Consider the following 15,914-nt stretch of genomic DNA (forward strand, 5'->3'; position numbering starts at 1 on the left):
TTTTCAGGTCTGTTTTTTTTTATTATTATTTATTATCTTTTTTTTTAAGGACTGTTTGCTGGTTTTTGGTTGGCTTGGATGGACTTTTGTATTAATCATATCTTTTATTTGTTTTATTTATTTATTTTTTTTCTTTGTTTTTGTTTAACTTACTTTTATTTACATGAAGAAGGATTAACTGATTATTTTCCATATCTGCTTGATCGAGAACTAAGCAAATAAAAAATCTGTCTCCTCCCCGAGAGTCAAAAAGTCAAAAGTCAAAACACTTTATTCCATTAAATTACAATGGTTATTCTTTACATAAATACATTTATATTTACATCTGTGTATTTAAGAGGTGTTCTTTTAATTTCGTTTTAAAATTAAAGAAGCTGTTAATGTCTCTTATATTATCTGGTATCATGTTCCATATCTTGGGTCCACGTATTTCCATTTGACGTGCCCCTGTATAGGTATTCGATCTCTCAACAAAAAGGGAATTTACTTGACGTGTCTGGACACCTGATGTGTTCCCTACGGTTTGTAAAGGCATTAACCATTTTGGATAATTCCCACGAATGAGTTTTTAAATGAATACACATGTGTCATAGCTGCATTTAGAATTGACTTTTAACCATTTCAATTTTTTTTATATGTGGGGTGATGTGATCAAGTTTACTGATATTACCTAGTGCTACTCTGGCAGCAAAGTTTTGTAATGTTTGCACTTTTTGCATCTGGGTCTTGTTAGCCGATCCCCAAATGTTTGAACAATAGTTAATTATGCTTAGAGCTAAGTTTACACAACCATGATTCTAGCTTCAGTAGTGATTTGATTTCTTATGTGATTAAGATATATCAGGGTACCCACTACCTTCCTGTGTATTTTGTCAACGTGTGGCTCAAATGTCATGAAGCTGTCTAAGTGTACTCCTAGATTATTCACTGAAGTGCTCGGTTTGATAGAGCAGCCTTCAAATTCTATGATTGTGTCATTGGGAATTCTAGCTATGTTCTGCCGACTACCTATGAATATACATTGAGTTTTATGTGGGTTTAGTTTAAGGCCATTTGTGTCAAAATATAATTTTGCTTGTGTAAGAGTATGTTGAGTGTTTCTTATTAACGTGTTTAGGTTGTTTACTGAGTCACTGTGAAGAAACTGTGAATCATCGGCGTACTGCACTAAAAGACAGTTATGGGCTATTGTTGATAAATCATTTATGAAAATTGTAAATAGGATCGGACCTAAAATAGAGCCTTGCGGAACACCAAAAGGTACTTGTTGTTTTGATGACATATCATTATTGATTCTTACCGATTGGGTCCTTGTATCTAAATAACTTTTAAACCAAAAGGTATCAATTTTATGATTTACTAATTTGTTAAGGAGAATTTCATGGTTGACACTATCAAAAGCCTTAGAAAGTTCGCATAATGTGAGCAAATTTACCTGATTTTTTCTATGGTATTATAAATTTCATCAGTAATTTGCAGTAAAACTGTTTCAGTAGATAACCTATTTCTAGAACCATGTTGTGTTTTAGATAATAAGTCATTGGCCTTCAGGAAACTCGTCAGTTGATTTGCTACAATTTTTTCAAGAATTTTGGATAAAATAGGGAGTATAGTAATGGGGCGATAATTATTGACATCGTTTATATCCCCCGATTTCAAAATTGGTGTTACTATACCATGTTTCCAAAGCGACGGAAAGACACTAGTAACCAGAGAGGTGTTAATAATGACCGTCAGATAATGTACAGTTGCAGGTAGACTATCTCTGATAAAGCGCAAAGCAATGCCGTCTGCTCCTACAGCATTTGTTTCGCGAAAATGTTTTATTACTAAGATGATTGTTTCTATGTCCACTGGTTGTGGTCTGAAAAAATTAGTTGTAAGCCTTGCCCGATCTGTGTTTTGTTGTAACGTAGAAGCAATTGTTTGCTCATAAATTAGTTTTCCAATTTTTGAAAAAAGTCATTAAAATGGTCGGTTCTTTGTATGGGCCTTATGCAGTCATTAATGAGGTGCTTTTTGTGAGGCACTAGTGTTTTAACAATTTTCCATGTTTTATTAGAGTTGTCCTTATATTCTGTTCTGAAATAATTTCTTTTTGCACGTTGAATTAGTAGTTTTACATTTTTCTTTTTGACTTTATAATCTACCTGAAGGGCGGCCTCATTTCTGTTACTTTTAAGGGCTTGGTGGGCATTGTTTCTATCGCTAATGGCTCTCTGAATGTCGTCATTTATCCATGGAGCAGGGGGACGTCTGACGGTTCGTGTTACGTAGGGAGCCAGTGCATCAATGCTGCTTTTAATAACTTATGTAAGGATTGTTACTTGGTCGTTTACATTATCTGTCAGTGAAATATTTGATAGAATACTTTCTTTAGACAAGATAAGCTCGCAGAAAGATTGAGGGTTATAGTGTTTGAAATCGCGAAAAGTTTTTATTACTGGTGGTCGTTTGTTTTCTTTATATTTAACGTCATCGTGATAAGTTCATGGTCAGCAACATGACACGGGATGACATCGAAGTGAAGAATGATGTCTGGTCTGTTAGTTATTATTAAATCCAACAGAGAAGAGGTGTTTTCTGTAATTCGTGTAGGCTTATCTATTATTTGTTCAAATTTATTTTTCTTAATCATCTTAGCTAACTTAGCATTAGATTTTGTTAAATCATCATTTAGGTCGCCTAAGATGAAAAGCGGTTTCTGTTTTAAAGACATTTCTCTAAAACCTTTTCAATGTATTCAAAAGATTCAGAGGTAGCATGGGGGTGCCTATAGACAGCGCCAATAGAGAGAGAGAGAGAGAGAGAGAGAGAGAGAGAGAGAGAGAGAGAGAGAGAGAGAGAGAGAGAGAGAGAGAGAGAGAGAGAGAGAGAGAGAGCAACATAAACCAACGCTTTTGTTGCCATCCTCCTCCTCATTATTCTTCACGATCAAGTAACATTTCCAAACCATCCCTCGCACAGTGTTACTCACCTGTAACTCATTAGAAGATTCTCGATTTTTGATCCATATTTTGCCCTGTCCTTGAGGATCTATGAGCAGAGGATAGCAGGAAGCCTTGCTGACTATGATGCCGTTCTGGATGCTCAGTTCATCGTTCGGGAGGCCTTGCAGATTCCACTCGGATACCTGCACAGAACGGGGGTGAGGAAATCTAGAAAGTCTGGATAAGATGCGTTTTTTTTCTTCCTTTTATGGGTCTTGGCTGTTGTTACATACAGATGATTTTTTTTTCTGCGACTTTCAACTGGTTTGTAATCTACTTACAGTTATCAACTACTCTACCAACTACTTATACTTGCTCTATCAACAAATGGCAACTATATCAAAAATGACAATCATCAACTATAAATAGCAGTTACATTACCAATAACTTACAGTTACATTACCAACAGTAACTTACAGTTTCTTCACCAACAACAACTTGCAGTTACTCAACCAACAACCTTGTTACTCTATCAACGACTACTCACAGTCGCATTGTCAACAAGCCACGTAGTAATTTCCAGAGCGGCGGTGTATGGTATTTTTCTCGTGTCCAGCATTTCCCGCCAGCTGGACGTCATCCTGGTCCTGTACTCCTGGTTGAAGGGCCCGGCGTACGAGAGGAAGGCCGTGGTCACCAGGACGTCTCCCACCAGCCTGTGTGCAAGGGTGGGGGTTTATGGCGTGCTGTTGGAGGTCGGGAAGGAGTTGGTTTTGCGGGAGTTCGGCTTTGCAGTACTGGTTGTGGAGGGGAGGCTGTGGTATCGTGTTGGTTATAAAGACATGTGTGCCCGTGGTTTCACAAACATACACGCATTATACATACATTTATATATATATATATATATATATATATATATATATATATATATATATATATTTGTGTGTGTGTGTGTGTGTGTGTGTGTGTGTGTGTGTGTGTGTGTGTGTGTATTTTATATATATATATATATATATATAATATATCGCCGTCATTCTTACCATTATTCTTATCAATATTATCATAATCTTCTTTACTTTACTACTAATATCACTAATATCACTAATACCATAAATATATCATTATCACACTGTTAATAGTATGATTATTTTTCTATCAGTGTTATTAGTATTATTCTCATTAGAAATATTATCACTACTTAAGAACGACAATAATAATATTAGGTCGTAGTAGTAGTAGTAGTATTGCTTATATAATTATCATAATATTCTCATCAATAGTCATTCTATCAGTACTATAATCATCATCACAATCATTACCATTACTGTCCTCTTTATCATTACCATCCCTGTCCGCTTTCCCGCCCTTCCCTCACTCACCGCCCCAGCTGTTCCCGAAAAGCTTTACTCTGTTCCGTCCAGCGAACTTTCTCCCCAGCCAGGCCGTTGATGAGGGTGGCCGCTGCCTGCATCTTCCTCCTGCAGACGTCAGCGGCATCGATCAGCTTCTGTTTCTCCGCCAGAGCCACTTGGTACTGACCGCGCACGACGTCGAGTTCGCGTTCCTTCTCGTCCAGTTCGGCCTGCGCGCGCTCCAGGTCCGCCATGGCCACGCGCAGGCGGGCTTCTTGCAGGGCGAGATTGGACTGTGCGGGGGGGGGGGGGGAGGAAGGAAGGAAGGAAAGAAAGAGGGGAAGGGAAAGGAATGTAAGGGAAGTGAATGCATGGGGGGGGGGGCGGATTATGGAGGGAGGAAAGGGGTGAGGGTGAGGGGAAGGAGGGAATGGGGGAATATTAGGGGAGGGGTGAAAGGCGGAGACGGTGAGGGGAAGGAATGGAGAAAAATCAGGGGGGAGGGGGGTAGAGGGTGAGGGAAAGAAAGGAGGAGGACGGAAAAATGGTAGGGAGAAATGGATTTTATTGAGGGAAGTGATTTCATTTTGGAGAGGAGGTTGAAGGAAAAGGAAGAGGAAGATTAATACAAATTATTTTTACAGGACTTATTCAAATGCTCATAGATCGTTAGTAATATTCTTAATAAAACAATATAAAACGTAATGCATATTTACGCATTCTGTTTCAAAACATATCCTAAGACACTGCGTAATAAACATACAAGTGCAAAACAAATGTAAATAAAACCACCCACACACACACACACCAACGCACACTACCCACATACCCATCAACCCCTACCCACCTCACCTTCACACCCACCCACCCACCAACACCCATCCTTTCACCCCTAAACCCACCAACCCTTTAACCCCTCACACCCGTCCCTCACCTCCACACCCCCCCACACATCCACCCACCACCCCACCCTCCTCTCCCACTCCAATCCCCACCCCACACCCACCCACCCACAATCCTACAAGCCCCCACCCACCAGCACCAGCACCAACCCCCACCCTCTCCCCCTCCCTCCGTACCTTGAGCGGCAGAACCTCCTTGTTGACGCCGAAGAAGAAGGCCATGGCGCGGGTCCACGACAGGAGCCCCGCCACGTCACCGCACACCCTCTTCGCCGTCTCCATGTCGTAGTCCTCCATGTCGAAGTAGGGCTCCAGCAGCTCCACCACCTCGTCGTTGATGGTGTCCTTGGGGAAGTTCTGCAGCGACAGCAGGAACGTCGTGCTGGCCATCATCTGCGGGCGGGGAGAGAGAGAGGTTGGACGGCATTTCAGGCTCTGTTTATGTTAAGTCTGGCTAGTGGCTGAATCTATCTGTTTAGCGGCTTTATCTATCTGTCTATTGCCTGTGTCCATCTATGTGTTGGTTATATATATCCGCTACTAGCTCTGTCTATCCGCGTATTAGCCATTTAAGTCTACTGACTATATCTATATATCTATTGACTATTTATCTGTATATTGGCTATAGCGATCTGTGTGTCGTTTGCTATATCTATCGGCCTTCTAACTATATCATGTATTGGCTATATCTAACTAACTATATAATTGGCTATGTCTACCTGTGTATTAGCTATATCTATCAATTAATTTATATCTATCTGTTATTCAATCAATATTCACTACAATATAGTTATGTCTATATGTCTACTAATCTATCTTTTTTTCTATCTATCACGTGAGGAGTGAGCTGGGGGTATACCGTGGACATATATAGATCATGTCTATCTGTCATTTGAAGAGGAATATAGATGTACTGTGCATTCATATCTGTTTGGATTTCTACTTGTCTTCTGAGGGGGGAGGATATTTATCTATCTGATTACCTTTTGATATATTTAGCTATATTCATCTGTCCCTCCACATTGTGAGGGGAAAATATTATAGATTTATTTCTATATCTGTGTTCTACAGGGAAGAGAATATAGATGTATATTCTTATTTACCTATCTTTCTATCTATCATATGAGGAAGATATTTATCTTCTGCCGGGGGTATATGTTTAGCTCTATCTATCTGTCCATCTATCATCTAATTGAGGTTTATGTTACACAGACGTATACATCTGTTATCTATGTTTATTTATTTACATATACATATATCTATCTTATTGAGCTATCTATCCGTCTGTCTATTTATCTGTATATGTATTTGGATATGTATCTTTTACATTTCGCTGACATGTGATTGGCAAGATCTCGAAACACATTCTTTCTACATTTTAGTGGTACTCTAAACCTCAACCTCAAAAATACATTAAAAAAATCCCGAATCTGAACTAAAATCTATACCCCTCTTAAAAAAAAGAGAAAAAAAAGAAAGAAAAAAGAGAGAAAGAAAGAAAAAAGAAAAAGAAAACGGTCTCATAAAAAAAAAACTTAAAAAAAGACACAAAACTATGAACCTTGAGGCTATCGGGCCAAGAGGGTTTGGGGCAGGCTGCCACAGGGTCGGCCTTGACAGGCTGCAGTCGGCGCTGGAACAGGAGCAACACGCAGTCCATGATTCGCATGATTAGGTGAGGAGGTCGACCTAGTTTGCGGATTGTGGCTGTAAAGGAGAAAAAAAGGTAGGTTAGCGCATGACATTAAAAAAACATAACAAAAAAAAACAACAAACACAAATAACTACAACCATATGAACAGAAACAAAAAAATATATATATACAAATACAAATAAAAACAAAAATATACAAGATACAAGATCACAAACAAACGCGGAAAAAAAAGAAACAGAAACAAACAGAAGCACACGAAGCCAGACCCCAAGGGGCCTCCCTCCCTTCGTTACACCAACCGATATGCGCCGGCTTGATCGTGTTGAGCGCCGCCTCGGCCTCCTCCAGCGCCGGCCTCGCAGCCTCCAGCTTCTCCTCGGCGATCGACTTGTCCTTGGCGATGTCGTCGACGAGAGCCTGGGCCTTGTCTCGCACTTTCTCCACCTCGGTCTTGATGGTCTCGGCCTCCCGCGCGCGCCTCGTCACCTCGACCAAGATCTGGAGGAGGGGGAGGTGGCCATCGATTGCTTTGGACGGACTTTGTGGCGTAAGGTGGTTGGAGTGGGTTTACCTGTTGGTTGACTGAGGTACTGTATGTTATCATGTTTTGGTAGTTGGTGGTGATAATGCTGAGGCAAGATGGGTAAGCTGATATTTGTGAGCAGATTTATAGATTAACAGAACTGGGAATACTTTCTGTCTGTCTGTCTGGGTCTGCCCGGCTTTTTTTTTCTCTCTCTCTCTTCTCCTCTCTTTCTCTCTCTCTACTCCCCTCCTCTTCTCTCTCTTCTCCCCTCCTCTCTCTCTCTCTCTCTCTCTCTCTCTCTCTCTCTCTCTCTCTACTCCCCTCCTTCTCTCTCTCCCTACTCCCCACCTTCTCTCCCTCCCCCCTTCCTCATATCTTTCCCTCCCTCCCTCCTTCCCATCCCCACACTCTCCCTCCCTCCCTCCTGTCTCGCTTCTCTTCACCTTCTCAGCCTTCTCTGAGGCCACGGCTAGCTCCTCCTCCATCACGAAGAGCTCCTCCCTGAGCCTCTGCACCGCCTGCGAGGCCTCGTGCAGTTTGTCCAGGCCGGAGGTCATCCTCGCCGCGGAGTCCCCGATGTCCTCGCGCTTTTCGTTGTAGATTTTCTTGTAGATGCTGATGAAGGACAGGAAGGACTTCGGGGTGACGTGAGCTGCGCGGCGGTACCTGGAAGTAAAAGGAAAACGCTGATTTCGTGTTGTGTTGGTGTAGGAGTGTCGTTCCTATTCGATGCAGCACCTTTGAGTTAACCATCCAATCAAATTAATAAAAAAAAAAGAGAGAAGAAAAGGTGATGATGAAGAAAATACATACAGCAACACTTTAGAAAAATACGTGCAATCAAAAGAACAGGTTTGATTTCGACACACAAGAAAAAAACTCAAAATCACGAAGCCTAAAAAAAAAAAAAAAAAAAAAAAAAAAAAAAAAAAAAAAAAAAAAAAAAAAAAAATAATAATAATATAATAATAATAATAATAATAATAATAATAATAATAATAATAATAATAATAAACAAATGTACCTCAGAAAGTAATCGGAACACAGCTGCGCCACGTTGTCATGGATGGAGCCCATGCTCTTGACCAGACTGCTCTTCGTGTCGTCCGAGCAGATGATCTCGTAGTCCTCGAGGAAGTGCGACGCCACCGCCACCAGCGCCTCCTTCGGCCACGGCTGGAACCAGTCGATGGTGCAGCCGCTGATCAGGCCCGGGAATTTGAGCGCGCGGGTCCGGAACTTCTCTCCGACCTGATTTTGTAAATATTTGGATTGTTATTTTCATACGATTATCGACGGCAAGATATGAGGGTAATATTGCGACTTATATACCGTGAACGCGTGATGCGATAGACAAAATAACCAACTATCCATTACCCACTCTCAATAATATCACCTTTCTCAATATTCAACCTCTTGGGATTATATCGGGCCCAACGGAACGCAGGGCAGTATTATCCTCTAAATAACCATATCCAACAAACAACAACTCGACACTACCTTTCAGTCTACCATCATCCCAACCCTGATCACCTATAAAAACACCCAAATCACCATTTACCAATTACCCCCTCCCCCTCCCCCTCCACACGTCAACCTCGACAGCCTAATTCCTCCTCCTCTTCGACAACCAACCAACTGACTAACCGGAGAAAAGCACAAGACAACGTGTAGGTTCTGCCTCGTTCGCGTGATGAAGAAATCCATGACGTTTTCGGGCGTGGGTGGGCGGCGTGGGTGCTCCCTCTTCATGACCGGGATCAGCTCGCTCACGATCTCGTCCTGCTCGTCGCGGTTGAACAGGTTGCTCACCATGCCTGGGGTTTGGTTATCAACGGATTATACTTATGCATAATCATGATAGTAATGTTATAACAGTAATGTTATCCTTTTATTATCATTACAATCATTATCATAATCATCATTATCACCATCACAGTTACTATTATCACTATTCCCCTTATTATCATTGTTATTATAGATGTTATGACCATCATCATTACTGTTATTATTATCACTATTTATCATATATATTTTTTTCTTTATTACCGGGTTACAGTCATATTTTACTATAAAAATGTTTCTTACTATTGCTGTAAATGAACGATATATGACGAGATAGATAGATAGATAGATAGAGAGAGAGGGAGAGAGAGAGAGAGAGAGAGAAAGAGAGAGAGAGAAAGAGAGAGAGAGAGAGAGAGAGGGAGAGAGAGAGGAGAGAGAGAGAGAAGAGAGAGAGAGAGAGAGAGAGAGAGAGAGAGAGAGAGAGAGAGAGAGAGAGAGAGAGAGAGAGAGAGAGAGAGAGACAAACAACCTACCCGACGAAAGGACGTTGTTCAGATACTCCAGAAAGCCTTCTTCTTTCACATCCTGATCAGTGAAGATGAAAGTGGTGCCTTTGCCTTGGATGCCACACGTCCTGAACAAAACCTTCAAGTCTTCCAGGAGATTCGTTGTATTGTAAGACCTGTTCGTTAAAGTGTGAATGTTCATCCATCTACATAAAGATATACCATAGCAATTACATACTAATGTGTACAAAGAAATATCCTTAGATAATGGTAGATAATTATTTTTATAATTCTCGACATACATAAATAAGATTTCGAAAAATATCTCTCATTAACTACTGAAATATTGTCAGATAATCAAGATGAATGATTAAGACAAACAATTAAGATGAAAAAAAATCTTAATCGCATTACAAAATAAAGTTATTAAGAAAAAAAAAAAAAAACACCTTGCGATACAATTAATACAATAATAATATAATAAAAAAAGATAATGAATGTATCCCTTACAAAAAAAAAAAAAAAAACGAACTTCCTGCAACAATGTAATCATAATGGAAGCGGATAAATAAATAAAGCAGAAACGCCTTAATGACTACCAACCTTGTGAGAGTAATTTGGAAAGTTTTATAGCCGGCGATAAAAGAAGCCAATTTTGTGAGCGACTGCTTGCCCGAGCCTCCGACGCCGACGAGGAGAGCGTTGCCTCCGGGGTTTCGGATGATGCGAGAGATCTGGGCGGGGCGGAAAATGCGTGTTGGCCTTTGTGTTATCAAATTGTGTTAGGGTTTGACTGTGCTATGAAATTGTGGTGTGCTATGCCTGTGTTATGAAATTGTGTTATGACTTGATTGTGCTATGAAATTGTGGTGTGTTATGCTTGTGTTATGATTATGGTATGTTATGCTTGTTATGAAATTGTGGTATGTTATGCTTGTGTTGTGTTATCGATTGTGTTATAATAAATGATTTTTTTTTGCATTATATTTTTATTATCTAGGCGTTGAGAGAAAATATGTATTGGGTTTGTGTTATGATACTGTGTTATGTTCTGACTTATTGATTTGTTATAACAAATGACATTTCCTGATTACATGCTTATTATCTAGGTGTTGAAAAATATATATTGGGTTTGTGTTATGGCAAATGGTATGTCTTGACCTTATTCTTATTATCTAGAGGGTGAAAGAAAATATATGTTCGGTTTGTGTTGTTTTGGCTAACGGCATTTCTTCATTTGATTTTCATTTCGTACAGTTGCGTATCGAGGGAAATAATTCAAGTTATGATAATAGTAGTAGTGATTTGATAATGGTGATGATGATAATTATGAAGGTAATGTTCATAATGATAGTGGTAGTGATAATGATTATAGTAATAATAAAAGTACTATTCATATTGTTAATTATAATGATAATGATGAAAGCAGTAGAATTAATAAAGAGAATGATGATGAATTTTATATTAATAATGAAATAATGATAACGATACAACTAATACTGATATTAAGAACCGGAAATTTTGGTATAAAAAAAAGACATTAGTTTTGTACCAATATAGTAAGCAGTATTTCCTAATTTTGGTTTCATATCAGAAAGTAAAACACTGATATCCCAATTAATGTTACGTAATCATGAAGTTTGGATAGCGAATGCAACAATCAACATACAAACACTTCTAAAAGAAAGAAAACAAAATACTTTGCTAAATCATTGCATTTCCCCCTAGAACATGCATTACTAAATACCTGAAAAAAAACCCGCAAAATTCTCCTCCTTGGTCGTCTCTCCCATACCTTCGTCAGGTGGATCATGGCGTCCTTGAAGAACACGAGGTCCATGCCGGCGCCGCGAATGATCTCGTTGTACTGCGACAGGAACATCTGCAGGCGCTGCTCGAGGGCGGTGAAGGACGGGATGGGCTCGTACACCTTCGGCATCTCCATGTCCAGGTCTTCCCCTTCGTCGCCCGTGGGTTCCGGGGCGTCTCTGTTGATCAAGGATGCGAGTTTGTTTTTGTTTTTTTATCATTTAAGTGACTTTCGGGGCGTCTCTGTTGATCAAGGATGCGAGTTTGTTTTTGTTTTTTATCGTTTAAGTGAGTTTCGGGGCGTCTCTCTTGACCAAGGATGCGAGTTTGTTTTTGTTTGTATTATTTGAAAGTGGGTTTTGGGTCGTCCACTCTTGTAGACTTATTAATATTATTGACAATAGTATTAGTGTCGTCGTTATGAACGTCACTATCGTCTAGTATGATTAACATTCCTTAAAACTCCTTAGTATATTTTATATTCAGTTTTAATATCACTACTGCCTATCACAAACTCTAATACTTGATTCGTAATTACTAATGCCTCTTCCCTACACATTTAAAAATGAGTAACGAATAACAAAGAAAAATGTAAATCTTTCCTCTGACTTTGATTACTAAGTTCGTGTTTCATTACTCTTTTACTTTTATTGTTTTTTTTTCTTTGCTTACTTATAATGTGTCGTATTTTAGTTGCATCGCTTTAATTTGCATTTTTTACTCTGCCCATGCTTTGTTGTTATTTTGTATTCATTCGTTTCTTTAATTACCTCTCTTTTGCATACGTCCCACTGACAATTTACTTCTTGCATTAACTTACCCATCAATAGTCTATCTAAGATCCTTTACTACTTCTTCTTTAATTTGCCGCTTATTACTTTCTTCGCATTTGCTCCCACCATCCTTCCCTCCGAAGCTCTCCTAATTATCACTCCGTGCCTTTCCAACTCAAGTCTCACCTCAGGAAATCGACGAAGTAATGCGTCTGAGAGATCTTCTTGGTCAGGCTCGGCCCCAGTTCCTGCTTCGCCAGCGCCACCATCGTGTCCTCGAACCAGCGCACGTCCTTGGGCGTCGTGAAACTGGATTTTTTTTTGTTTAAGAAAAGAAAAATAAAGATCATAATGGCTTGGGTTCTTAATATCAGTATTAGTTGTATCATTATCATCATTTCATTATCAATATTAAATTCATCATCATTCTCTTTATTAAGTCTACTGCTTTCATAATTATCATTATAATTAACAATATGAATAGTACTTTTATTATTACTATAATCATTATCACTACCACTATCATTATGAACATTACCTTCATAATTATCATCATTATCAAATCACTACTACTATTATCATAACTTGAATTATTTCCTCTAACGGCTACATACCGATCTGCTATCACCCGGCAGCACTCGTGGCGCCAGAGAGCCAATAGAGTGTCACTGGTGCTTATTACGTTGGCCGTGGCACCGATCATCCCCTGCCAGATGCGCGACAAATCGCGGAGGTTGAAGACGTAATGAAACTTGGCTGGCGTTGGAAGAAGCTTACTCTGAAAAAAAAAACACAAAAAAACACGACTAATGTATGCTTTAAATTTTTTTTGTGTGTATGTAGAATATATATATATATATATATATATATATATATATATATATATAATATATATATATATATATATACATATATGTGTGTATATATATATATTTTTTTGTCTCACTCTAATACCCCCCCTGCCCCCCCCGCCCCATTCTTCCTCCCCTCATCTTCTCCCCCTCTCTCTCTCACCTTCTTCTCTTCCTCACACCTCTCTCTCTCCCCTTTCTCTTTCTCTCTGTCTCCATCATCTTCCTCTCTTTCTCCCTCCTCTTTTTTCCCTCTCACCCTTCTTCCCGCTCGATCTATATATTTACCCATCCATCTATCTACCTATTTATCTATCTATCTATCTATCTATCAGCACACACACAGAACTCATGTACAGTATCTTCAACCCAGTCTACCCCCCACTTACTGACTCTTACCTTCCTATACGCCCACCTTCTCCCCACCCTGCCCACCCTCTCCCCACCTACTTCCCACCCTCTCCCATCCCCGCCCGCCCTCTCCCATCCCCGCCCGCCCTCTCCCATCCCCGCCCGCCCTCCCCCAGGCCTACCTTCGTATGCGCCCACAGCTTCCTCGTGAGCGGAATGACCTTCTCCAGCATGTCTCGAATCTCCTGGTTGAAGCCCCTCTTGGCGCTGAAGTGTCCCCGGGCGATTACTCCGAAGATCTTGTCAATCGAGGACTCCGATGGGATGGTGGAGTTGAAGATGCAGAAGTGGCGCTTCAGGCGGGGAGGGATGTCGTTCCTGCCGCCGCCTGCAAAACGGTTTTTTTTTTTTTTATTATTATTTATTTTTTTTTTGTGTGATATTATTCGTCGTAAAAAGAAGAAGAAAAAAAAGAAATTAAAATGTAAAAATGAAAAGGAAGTTATTGTTTTTTTCGTTTTTTTCGTTATTATTATTCGTCGTGAGAAAAGATGGAGAAAGAGAAAAGGAAATTATTATTATCATTATTATTATTATTATCATTATCATATCTATCTTTTAAAATTTATTTATATATTATTTTTTGTTTTGCTTTTGCTATTATTATTCCTCGTAAAAATTAGAAGAACAGAAGGAGAAATATTAATTTGCCGATCATATGGGCATTTTTTATTTAATCGGTCACCAATAATTTGTCATTTATTAACGAACGGAAAGTCATTCCAACCGCCCAACTCGTCTTTTAAATAAAATAGAAAAGGAAAGTATTTTTTACAGATCATAGTGACATTCTTTAAAATTGATAATCAGTGCCACGTTAAAGGATGTTGTTGTTATTAAAGGATGTTGTTTTATTAAAGGATGTTGTTGTTATTAAAGGATGTTGTTGTTATTAAAGGATGTTGTTCCTAGCGCCGCCTGGCCAGTGCTGCTTTTTCGTCGTTAAAAAAAATGATGGATAAAGTTGAGACGGAAAAAATACTTTTACTGAATATAGTGACATCTTCTGAAATCGGTCGTGAATTATTATTATTATTATTTTTCTTATTATTCGTTGTTAAAGAGATGAAGAAAATACAAAGTCAAAATATTCAAACCTGAATAACAATTTATTTCAAAAACCGGTTATCACTGCCTGATGTTATTCAATATCGTGTATATGTTTCAAATGATCGTTACTAGCTCACAATCACATATTTTCATCGTTTATTCAAAAATAATTTTGGTAGTTGAACAAAATGAATTTTTAATTTCTATTTTCCTATCGCATAGAATTACAATGGCATGTGTAGAAAACTCCAGCAGAAGGATATGAATATAGAAAGAGATGGAATTAAAAAAATATAAAAAATAAACAAAAAAAAAAAAAAAAATACAAGGCATGTGAAGAAAAATCAAGCAGAAAGAACATGAATAAAAGAAGAAAATGAAAAAAAAAAAAAAAAAAAAAAAATAAAACTAGAGTAAAAAGATACAAATAAAACAGAGAAAAGAGACGAGAAAAGAAGAGAGAAGAGAAAAGCAGAGAAGAGAGAGAAAGTAGAAAAGAAGAAAGAAAAGAAAAAGAAAAAAAACGAAGATAAAAGATAAACCTTACCGTGAGGCCAAGAGAAGAGACAGAGAGACGAGAGAGAAGAGAGAGAGAGAGAGAGAGAGAGAGAGAGAGAGAGAGAGAGAGAGAGAGAGAGAGAGAGAGAGAGAGAGAGAGAGAGATAAAACGAAATAAAGAGAAACCTTACCTGGGTGCCCCATAGCTGCCAAAAACTGCAAGTCCACAATGTGAATGAAATCGCCCGGTTTCTCGAGGCTGTAAAACCCGCCCATCTCCATGGTCTGGCGCACGATCTCGTTGGTGGGCTGAAACACGCAAGTATAAAGGTAGATCGAAATACATATAAAGGAAGCTGGATATATTTTGGTTACATTTCGTTTAATTCTCTCCCTCTCTCTCTCTTTCTCTTTGTCTCTGCCTCTCTCTCTCTCTCTCTCTCTCTCTCTCTATTTTATTTCGTTTTTTTCAATGTTTCAATTTTATCAACGATTTATTTCGATTTTACCTGCTTGTTTTTTTCGATTCTTAAAAACTATTCTTGGATAACCGATTCAAGAAGATAAAAAGAAAACAAACACAGTAACGTGGTGATGAAAAGGAAAACGGCCACAATAAAAAAAATTAACATTTGCTTCGTTTCTTATAATAGCTGTTTTTTTCATAGAAGAAAGAAGTAGGAAGAAAAGAAAGAAGAAGAGAAGAAGAAATATAATTGTGTGTGTGTGTGTGTGTTGTGTGTGTGGTGTGTGTGTGTGTGTGTATGTGTGTTTGTGTGTGTGTGTGTGTTGTGTATGTGTATGTGTGTGTTGTGTGTGTGTGATGTGTTGTGTGTGTTGTGTGTGTGTGTGTGTGTGTGTGTG

The 15,914-nt window shown here is 39.0% G+C and overlaps 1 protein-coding gene across 1 annotated transcript in view; it reads right to left on the reverse strand.

The window, feature by feature from the left end:
- Positions 1 to 15,914, reverse strand: part of LOC119583360 (dynein heavy chain 5, axonemal-like) — an 83,363-nt gene that overhangs the window by 21,003 nt on the left and 46,446 nt on the right. The window contains exons 48-63 of the mRNA XM_037931832.1: positions 15,242 to 15,359; positions 13,625 to 13,830; positions 12,855 to 13,018; positions 12,427 to 12,549; positions 11,454 to 11,646; positions 10,262 to 10,392; positions 9,686 to 9,834; positions 9,012 to 9,181; positions 8,389 to 8,615; positions 7,808 to 8,030; positions 7,138 to 7,336; positions 6,746 to 6,891; positions 5,362 to 5,577; positions 4,310 to 4,575; positions 3,478 to 3,646; positions 2,978 to 3,133 (exon numbers count right to left, since the gene is read on the reverse strand). Coding sequence (XP_037787760.1) covers positions 2,978 to 3,133; positions 3,478 to 3,646; positions 4,310 to 4,575; positions 5,362 to 5,577; positions 6,746 to 6,891; positions 7,138 to 7,336; positions 7,808 to 8,030; positions 8,389 to 8,615; positions 9,012 to 9,181; positions 9,686 to 9,834; positions 10,262 to 10,392; positions 11,454 to 11,646; positions 12,427 to 12,549; positions 12,855 to 13,018; positions 13,625 to 13,830; positions 15,242 to 15,359 — 2,856 coding nt within the window. The remainder of the gene's footprint in view (positions 1 to 2,977; positions 3,134 to 3,477; positions 3,647 to 4,309; positions 4,576 to 5,361; positions 5,578 to 6,745; positions 6,892 to 7,137; positions 7,337 to 7,807; positions 8,031 to 8,388; positions 8,616 to 9,011; positions 9,182 to 9,685; positions 9,835 to 10,261; positions 10,393 to 11,453; positions 11,647 to 12,426; positions 12,550 to 12,854; positions 13,019 to 13,624; positions 13,831 to 15,241; positions 15,360 to 15,914) is intronic.

The sequence above is a fragment of the Penaeus monodon genome, chromosome 17, assembly GCF_015228065.2.
Source record: "Penaeus monodon isolate SGIC_2016 chromosome 17, NSTDA_Pmon_1, whole genome shotgun sequence".
NCBI classification, from domain to species: domain Eukaryota; kingdom Metazoa; phylum Arthropoda; class Malacostraca; order Decapoda; family Penaeidae; genus Penaeus; species Penaeus monodon.